This window comes from Choristoneura fumiferana, chromosome 22, assembly GCF_025370935.1.
Source record: "Choristoneura fumiferana chromosome 22, NRCan_CFum_1, whole genome shotgun sequence".
Classification (NCBI taxonomy): domain Eukaryota; kingdom Metazoa; phylum Arthropoda; class Insecta; order Lepidoptera; family Tortricidae; genus Choristoneura; species Choristoneura fumiferana.
In genome coordinates this window covers 253,220-263,339 of record NC_133493.1, presented here as the reverse complement: position 1 = coordinate 263,339, position 10,120 = coordinate 253,220, and the positions used below count along the sequence as shown (strand labels likewise).

Sequence of the window (10,120 nt, the reverse complement as noted above, 5' to 3'; positions counted from 1 at the left end):
CCTAAATGAAAATTGATTGTTACCAAAAATGGTAAAGTATTATTAACTTGGTCCAACACGTACCTGTTTCTTCATTCACTTGTAATATTACCTATTTCTGAGCTGTATACTCAAGAAGTTGGTGACATCTGAGTCTTGGTGCGAGGAACGGAGTTACAAAAGAAATGGAAGATTCACTTTTAGATAATGGTAAATGAAAACGCTTCATAGTTTCCAGTGCTTTAATAAATAATTTAAATCTTAACAATAACAATATAACATTCGCTAAAGGCCTTACTGACTAATTACAAAATAATAAATGCACTCTGAGCCAAATTTAATATTAATGCTTACACTATCATATACAAATAGTTCCTAACTTTAGTTTTATTAAATAAAAGCAATGGTATTGAGTTTTAATAATAATAAGAGTAAGAGATCTCGCCGCCTCGAGCGCCGAGCTTGGAGCCTCCGGGCGCCGAAATTACAACCAGGCGCCATAATTACGACCGAATAGGATATGTAACATAAACACACCTCTAAATAGCAATTTAATGTCAACCCAATATTATGTTAGCTTTAAAGCTAATCAATAGTCGATTGAGTTGGCCAACAAGTGTCGTCACAAATACGTATACTTACTGTTACAAAATTTAAGATGGATTCGCGTTTAGGCTGCTTATAAAAAGTATGTAAATTAAATGTTGATGTCAAATAGATTAATACTAGCAGGAGCCACAATTACTTACAACTTGGTGCCAGAATTATAACTAGGCGCCAAAATCACAACAAGGCGCCGGAATTACAACCAGGAGCCATAATGACGCACATCCCTGAGTGAGCAAACTCGTTCGGCGATTCGAGGACGAGCACCGAGCACCAAAATTAAAATTACCTAACTTAGCCTAACATAAAGTCGTTATATTTGACAATTGAATGCATTTTAAGGACCTGAGGCTTTCCCTCTTGTTCATATTGCAAGCATTGTCAAATATAACAAAGAAGTTGAAACAAATAAAGAAATTCCAAAAGAAATATGTTTACAAACACAATTCTTCATCACTCGAGAAAAGGTCTTCTTGCGCTTGACATGTTTTAACTAAAAAGTTCATGTTGCCAGGATGGACATTTTGGGCAATTAGAGTTAAAGATGTAGTTGCCTGGGCGGGGAAGTGGGCGGGGCATTTAGAGTTCCCCGGCGTTGCGGCGGCGCACGTAGCGCGCGAAGTAGTCGGGCCGCCAACACTTGCACGAGCCCGGCACCAGGAACCAGTCGTAGTACAGCCGCACCTGCACGCACACAGCTAGGGTTACGAACTGTTTTACAGGTTATCATCATTACCATCAGCCGGAGGATGTCCCCTGCTGAACAAAGGCCTACCTCTTAGAACGCCACAATGAACGACAACTCGTCACTTTTATCCACTGGTTATATTACCGGATATAAGAACTCAGGAGCCCGTCAATGTCCTAGTCAAATGTGTGATATTTTTTTGTAAGGAGCGCGTTCTAAGTGGGAGGCCTTTGTTCAACAGTGGACGTCTTTCGGCTGATGTTGATGATGATGAGTAGGTATAGTATAATGTCGGTGTGTGACCTGGAAGCAGCCCATCTCGTCGTGACCATCGCAGTGTGCGGGCTTGTCGGGCGCGGCGCCCGGTGCGTCGGCCGGCGCCCCGGCGCGCTTTTGCAGATACTGCTGATACTCCTGGTACTGGAACAGTTATGATCAGACTTTTAACACCTAATGGTTTAACCTATGGTCTCTGGACAGAATAGTGAGTTTTTTGGGTGGTCGCCTTAAGCGCCAAAGGCACCTTTCCTCCTCTTTAATTTTCCTTGCTTTTAGTTACTTATTTTAGTTTCTTCAATTTTATATGAGGCTCTTTGTAAAAGATGGCGGTGTGCAGTCGAGAAAAATCTATTAGGGATAGATGACCGGAAAGGAAGGGCCCAGACAGTACCGGCCTCTTGCCGGCTAAAAAACGCGGCTGAACGTTCCGAACTTCCCAGGGAGTTAAGTTTATTACGGGGAGGAGAGGGTTGAAGAGTTTCTTATCTACCCACGAACTCTTGCTTCAGTCATTTGCTAGAAAGCTCGGAGTGGAGCATGCATTCTCCCGTTCGGCTGCGAGTGCTTGGGTCAGTCTTTTTTGTTGATCCCCATTGGCCACCTGTGACGTGACGTGACCCACCCTGCCCTTTTTATTACCTATAATTCGTCTCACCTGTTGGTCATTGTAGGGTCGCGCTTGCTGCGTGGGCGTGGGGGTGGCTCCGGCGGCGGGTGCGGGGGCGGCGGGCGCGGGGTAGTGCAGCTCTCCCACCAGCAGGGACACCCAGCGCGGGGACGACAGGCAGCCGCCATCCAGGTAGTGGCAGCGGGACTGCATGCATCTGGAGACATGTCAACAGCTTTAGGACCTGGTTTTGCCGAGACATCATATTGATCTTGCTGGTCACTACAACATATCATGCCATGACCGTAATAGGAACGTCAGGAACGGAATGTCAAGCGCATACATGACACGCGACGGCGACGGTTGGTTAGAAAACGTGCTAATGGGTATAGTCTCATACTTTTCAATACAAAGAATATATTTTTGCTTGACACGTTGCTATTACGGTCATGATCTGATACGGTATAGCGTAGGACGTTCTACGACTGAAATGGTAATGATGATGACGGATGATACTGTATAATGGGCAGAGACCTTACAGCTTAAAGATACAAGCGGTTCACTGTGTCAAATATGGGGTGTTCTGGGGCATATGCACTGACCTGGTGACCTCGACAGTCTGCGTGAAATACCCCTCGTAGGGTATCTGCACGACGTAGCGCCACACGCCCTGGTAGTTGCGCGCGAACACCGGCGTCGCGTACTCCACGCGCGCCGGGCACGGCGTCGGCGGGCCCTGCAACACGTGCATACGAACGATCACGACAGTACACAGTGGACCACGGTGGTACAGTGGATCAGTATTCAATGTGTTACAGAAGGCAGTAGCACATTTTGATGAACAAATTGTCCATCAATGGTAAGTTGGCCTTTGTACATCTTATTATCTTGTTGTCTGTTATAATAGTCATAATGTTAAGGCGCTGTACGTAGTGAAAACTCAATTTTAGAAAATATTTAAAATATACTTACACAATACTTACAATGCAATTTTTTATATGTGTATTATGGTCTATAGCTAGGCGCGGACTGCGCGGACGCACGGCGCTGACAAAAACCTCGATAGATTATTTTTTTGAAAAAGAGCCTTCATTTACACGTTAAACCAAATATTATGAAAAATATTATGAATATCAACACAAAATTTGCTTTATTAAATTTTTTTAGTAGATTTAGATTTATGCTTCATAGATTTCAATAGGTTGAGTACACAACTTATACCAATTCTATTTTCGTCTTTGGCTAAATAAAACGGACAGCGACGACGGCGGCGGCGTTAGTATAGGTAGAGTCGCCAGTACACGCGTGTACGTAGTCGACGACGGACCTGTGCACATTTTTCTAACGCGCTAGTACTACTTTTGAGAGCAAATAATATGGGTAATCGCAGTATTAAAAAAGTTAAGCGAAAGAGGAAACGCATAGGTGAACTCAGAGCACATATGAGAAGCATTAGAGTACCTAAACGGTAAGTACCTACCACACACTAATCGACCGGCCGGAGTCGGGCCGAGTCAGCAGGGCTACTACGAAACTCATAACTCGAAGTTCGTGTCGTGCGGTCCTCTCGTACTAAATAGTCAGTGGCGTAGCTAGGTAACCTAGGGCCCTGGGACAAATAAAAAAATGGGGCCCACTGCTATCAAAACTGGTAAGGTTTTTTGAAGTAAAATCATTATATATACAAATACTTTCTAAGCAACTTTATCATCAGCTATAAAGCAGAATTTCGAGGGCTCCCTGAGCTTGAGGGCCCGGGGCACTGCGCCGCCTAGCCCCTTGGTAGCTACGCCACTGTAAATAGTATAAGTATCAGAGGGACCGCAACCCACGAACTTCGAGTTTCGTAGTAGCCCTGCTGAGCGGATTTCACATTCGTACTACGACCGCAAGCTGGTTGGCGCTCACGGATGCGGACGGCTTCGTCCAGATTCTACCGCGACTGCCATAGGTACAAATTGTAGGCACGTTGTATAACCTATACTACTCACGGCGAACATGCGGCGAACCTTGCGGCTACTACGAAACTCGAAGTTCGTATCGTACCGTCCCTCTCGCTCTCGTATTAAATAGTATAAGTGTCAGAGGGACCGCACGACACGAACTTAAGTTTCGTAGTAGCCTTGCTTGATCCTTTGGCAGATTCACTGACATTTCTGATAGTGACACAACAGTTTCAATTTTCTCATTTAATTGCAGGCAAAGGTTAATATCTTGCATTCAGCCAAGTTATTTAACATAAATTATTTTAATAAAATAAGATGGTCGCATTTGGTTGCACTAGTAAATTATTGTCAAAAACATGCACTCCAACTGGAATCCGGCTGCAAAATGGGAGTTATTGCGCAGTTAGTGCAACTGCATCAGCACTGCACCCGACTGTCAGAGGACTGCCATTTTAGGCAATCGGAGTGCAGTTCTTACGCAGTTCTGATGTAGTTCTGAACTTCGGAGTTTTTAACTTCGTTTCTAAAACCTCTTATTGAAAAAAAAAAAATGAAAAAATGGAATATCTGTCTTGCTCCTCCGCGAATTAGTGAGGCCAAGTCGTGGAAAACAGCTACGTGTGAGTTGCAAAAAATGTTTTTTCATGCAACCTCTTATTGCTTCTGGTTTCTGGTGTTTTGACTTGTATTTTTGTATTGATGCAATAACTCTTTACGCATACTCATAATCTTTATATCTGTCAAAGTTGTTCTGTGCGCTAAGACATATTTTTTATCTTTGGCTACAGCTCGCACATGTTTCTTAGAACATAAAATAAATAAAATAAAATAAATATCACGGAAATTTCACACCTATTGACCTAGTCCAAAGTAAGCTTAGCAAAGCTTGTGTTATGGGTACTAAGAACATGGTTCCTACATTCATTTTTTTGACTGTATGGTTGGGTAAGGGTTGTATACTGTAGTTTTAAAGTATTACATTTTGAAAAAGTGACTCTCTGCCAAGTTTCTTGCTGCGCATTTTTCCTGGCAATGATGGTCTTTCCGAAAGCGCTGGTAGTTTAAAAAATGACGTGTAAAAGTGCCCATTGCGGCCTATTTAATGAATAAACGATTTGATTTGTTAAAAGTGAACAGACAACTTTTTCTTTACTGTTTTATTATATGTATAGATTTGCCTAGCTTGTAATCTAGATTTTCAGATTAAAATAAAATTGTTTTTTTTTATTTGTATTGATTTACCTATGTATTTTTATTTCGTCTGTCTACCTATTCAGTCTTAATGTCTATCCATTACCTACATTACAAATTAAACTGTGGGCATGAAGAGGCATAAATTATTTCTTTATTACCAAGACTATTTACATTAAACGAAGAATTTCTTAACGAAAATTGTGTAATTATAATTTTAACGAAAAATCCGGAACTCACATTAACCAGAATACGGATACGAACAGAATAAGGCCGTCAACGGGCTGCGTGACAGACGCGCGAGGCGTTGCGCTGGACGCCCCGCATTCGCCTCCGCCGCGTCGTCTGCTTCACCCCCTCAAATACCGAAAATTCTTCTATAAGCGCGCCTTAAAGGCCATTTTTTTTGGCCGATGCTGCACTTCGTGAAGAAAGCAAGCCGCTTTGCACAGTGATAGTACAGACTAAACTGAGTGATTTGACTCGCAGCAGCGAAGTTTCACCCCTTAGGAACAGAGATGGCGCCACTTCTTTAAAAATATTTCAAAAATTCTACAAGCTAAAGTAATAAACCGATTTCAATGTTTAATATCTCAAATGAGAGCCTATTGTATACGTTACTTATAAAAAAATACAAAAAAATATTTACAAAAAACTTTTGTCAAAAAACGCCATCTTAAGTTTTTTTTTCTTACCTGATTTGTAGTTTTTACTTGATTGCTTAAAAAAACTGTATGCAACATGAATGGTTTAATGCATATACATATTACTGAGTACATAACGAGTATTTAAAAAAAAATTCGACACCGATACCTATCATATTTAACGAAATATGAAAGTTTAAATGTGAGCACAAATTTCTTTAAAAAATATTTCAAAAAATTCTACAAGCTAAACTTATAAACCGATTTCAATGTTTAATATTCCAAAATTAAGCTAATAACATTAATTATTAAGAAAAAAATATAAAAAAAAATTTACTAAAAACTTTTGGTAAAAAACACCATCTTAAGTTTTTTTTTCTTACCTGATTGGTAGTTTTTACTTGATTGCTTAAAAAAACTGTATCCAACATAAATGGTTTAATGCATATACATATTACTGAGTACATAACAAGTATTTAAAAAAAAATTCGACACCGATACCTATCATATTTCACGAAATATGAAAGTTTAAATGTGAGCACAAATTTCGTTAAAAAAAATCAATAAATTCTACAAGCTAAACTAATTAACCGATTTAAATGTTTAATATCCCAAAGTAAAGCTCATAAAATTCATTATGTAGAAAAAAATATTAAAAAAATATTTACTGAAAACTTTTGGCAAAAACGCCATCTTAAGTTTTTATTTCTTACCTGATTGGTAGTTTTTACTTGATTGCTTAAAACATTGTATGTTGTATGCAACATGAATGGTTTAATGCATACTTATATATATTTCTGAGTAAATAACAAGTATTATAAAAAAAACCCGACACCGATACCCTTCATACTTCACGAATTATTTAAGTTTAATTGTGCACGCTTTTCTTACAAATAAATTTTAACGAAATCTTCAAGTGAAACTAGTACTCTGATTTTAATGTTTAATGGAAAATGAAAAGAAGAACGAAATTACCTAATTTATTAAAAAAAAAGTTTTTTTCTGGTGTTACGAAAAAATATAATTACTTTAAAATTAGTAATTATTAAGACAAAAATAAAAACTATACCGTTTCTGGCATAGTTGGTTCTGAGATGTAATATATATTGCTTAGTAGTTGGTGAATTTATTTAAAAATTAGCTTTTTATCTGATAGGTAGGACTTACAGCTACATCGGACAACAGCTTATAGATATGTCACATTTGAAATAAAAGACTATGAACATCAATGTTTATCAAATATTTAAATTAAAACCTATAAGTCCTCTTCGAGTTCATCGGCAGATGTAGAACTGAAAAGGAAAAGTCGTTTTGAAGTACTTGTGCTATTCCAGACTACAAAATCATAGATCTTTTAGACACAGACTGTGTTGCTGTAATTACTGTTGAATTATTTTTGTGACTAGTTGATTACCATTAGATCTAAAATTTTGTGCCTACCTGTGGAAATCAGTGGTCAGCATACAAAATAACCCTGCATTGAATATTATATTAACTTACCTTTGATTTGTACAGCCACCTTTGCAGGATTTACACTGGGCAGTGCATGGTAAGCTGACCCGACGACACCCACGACGCATGGTATCGCAGCCAGATTTGCAGCCACAATACTTAATGGTCCAAGAGGCTTACTTTCTTTTGCCAACTCTCTTTTGCCTTAGTCCATCCCCAAGAAGATGGACATGGTACGGAAACTTCTGGTTTCAGAGCGTTTCTCCATATTTGGCCCGCTTGGTAAGCTGCACGCAGTGTATGTTTATAGAGAGCATGTCCATACCATGTCCATCTTCTTGGGGATGGACTAAGGCAAAAGAGAAGGACTCCAGAATTGTCGGCAGTTACATCGATTTGGTCGCAATTAAGCCTCTTGGACCATTGTGGCTGCAAATCTGGCTGCGATACCATGCGTTGTGGGTGTCGTCGGTTCAGCTTACCATGCACTGCCCAGTGTAAATCCTGCAAAGGTGGCTGTACAAATCAAAAGTAAGTTAATACTTATAATATTCAATGCAGGGTTATTTTGTATGCTGACCACTGATTTCCACAGGTAGGCACAAAATTTTAGATCTAATGGTAATCAACTAGGCACAAAAATAATTCAACAGTAATTACAGCAACACAGTCCGTGTCTAAAAGATCTGTGATTTTGTAGTATTGGAATAGCACAAGTACTTCAAAACGACTTTTCCTTTTCAGTTCTACATCTGCCGATGAACCCGAAGAGGACTTATAGGTTTTAATTTAAATATTTGATAAACATTGATGTTCATAGTCTTTTATTTCAAATGTGACATATTTATAAGCTGTAGTCCTACCTATCAGATAAAAAGCTAATTTTTAAATAAATTCGCCAACTACTAAGCAATATATATTACATCTCAGAACCAACTATGCCGGAAACGGTATAGTTTTTATTTTTTGTCTTAATAATTACTAATTTTAAAGTAATTATATTTTTCGTAACACCAGGAAAAACTTTTTTTTTAATAAATTAGGTAATTTCGTTCTTCTTTTCATATAACATTAAACATTACAAGCAGAGTACTAGTTTCACTTGAAGATTTCGTTAAAATTTATTTGTAAGAAAAGCGTGCACAATTAAACTTAAATATTTTGTGAAGTATGAAGGGTATCGGTGTCGGGTTTTTTTTTTATAATACTTGTTATTTACTCAGAAATATATATAAGTATGCATTAAACCATTCATGTTGCATACAACATACAATGTTTTTAAGCAATCAAGTAAAAACTACCAATCAGGTAAGAAATAAAAACTTTAGATGGCGTTTTTTGCCAAAAGTTTTCAGTAAATATTTTTTTTTTTTTTTCTACATAATGAATTTTATGAGCTTTACTTTAGGACATTAAAAATTTAAATCGGTTTATTAGTTTAGCTTGTAGAATTTATTGATTTTTTTTTAACGAAATTTGTGCTCACATTTAAACTTTCATATTTCATGAAATATGATAGGTATCGGTGTCGATTTTTTTTTTAAATACTTGTTATGTACTCAGTAATATGTATATGCATTAAACCATTTATGTTGGATACAGTTTTTTTAAGCAATCAAGTAAAAATACCAATCAGGTAAGAAAAAAAACTTAAGATGGTGTTTTTTGCCAAAATTTTTCAGTAAATATTTTTTTTATATTTTTTCTTAATAATGATGGTTATGAGCTTAATTTGGGATATTAAACATTGAAATCGGTTTATTAGTTTAGCTTGTAGAATTTATTGTTTTTTTTTAACGAAATTTGTGCTCACATTTAAACTTTCATATTTCGTTAAATATGATAGGTATCGGTGTCGGTTTTTTTTTAAATACTCGTTATGTACTCAGTAATATGTATATGCATTAAACTATTAATGTTGCATACAGTTTTTTTAAGCAATCAAGTAAAACTACAAATCAGGTAAGAAAAAAAACTTAAGATGGCGTTTTTTGACAAAAGTTTTTTGTAAATATTTTTTTGTATGTTTTATAAGTAACGTATACAATAGGCTCTCATTTGAGATATTAAACATTGAAATCGGTCTATTACTTTAGCTTGTAGAATTTTTTGAAATATTTTTTAAAGAAGTGGCGCCATCTCTGTTCCTAAGGGTGAAACTTCCGCTGCTGCGAGTCAAATCACTCAGTTTAGTCTGTACTATCACTGTGCAAAGCGGCTTGCTTTCTTCACGAAGTGCAGCATTTTGTCTCTAACAAGTATGACTATAATAAAGAGATTACAATACAATACAATACAATAGGTACAATATATTGTTTAGTAATCTGCATGGTACCTCATAACGCTGCGCGGTCTGCGCGGACGCATGCGGCGCGGGCCCGGGGTCCTCGCGCCGCTCGACGCCGGCAGAGCTGCTCTCGCCGTTGATGGCGCGGTACAGCATGCAAAATCTGCAACAGACAGATTATTAATTAAATAAGTGTAAAAACCCTGAATGATTAATTGTAATTTTATTATTTGTTGTAATAGTGGCAATATAAATAGAATAATACATTACGCACAACTTATAGCTGTATATCTATTATTGCTCTCCCTCTCCAGTTTTGGACAGACAGAGAGACAGACGGCCAGCGTAGCGTTAGTATAGGTAGAGTCATTCACGATGACGCGTGACGTGGTTCTTATTACAATGTTACAATGCCATTAATGGCTAATTTTGACAAAATCA

At 37.7% G+C, this 10,120-nt stretch overlaps 2 protein-coding genes across 3 annotated transcripts in view; one reads left to right on the top strand and one right to left on the bottom strand.

Moving 5' to 3' along the window:
• LOC141440447 (doublesex- and mab-3-related transcription factor A2-like) overlaps positions 1 to 10,120 on the top strand; it is a 251,496-nt gene that overhangs the window by 90,905 nt on the left and 150,471 nt on the right. The gene's annotated exons all lie outside the window — the stretch shown is intronic.
• The window catches only part of spz6 (Spaetzle domain-containing protein 6), a 49,454-nt gene continuing 39,541 nt past the window's right edge, over positions 208 to 10,120 (bottom strand). The window contains exons 6-10 of one of the 2 annotated variants that reach the window (XM_074104964.1): positions 9,728 to 9,842; positions 2,762 to 2,895; positions 2,208 to 2,376; positions 1,577 to 1,693; positions 208 to 1,269 (exon numbers count right to left, since the gene is read on the bottom strand). In XM_074104964.1, coding sequence (XP_073961065.1) covers positions 1,020 to 1,269; positions 1,577 to 1,693; positions 2,208 to 2,376; positions 2,762 to 2,895; positions 9,728 to 9,842 — 785 coding nt within the window. In that variant the 3' untranslated portion in view covers positions 208 to 1,019. The remainder of the gene's footprint in view (positions 1,270 to 1,576; positions 1,694 to 2,207; positions 2,377 to 2,761; positions 2,896 to 9,727; positions 9,843 to 10,120) is intronic. The other variant, XM_074104965.1, reaches the window with a different exon arrangement.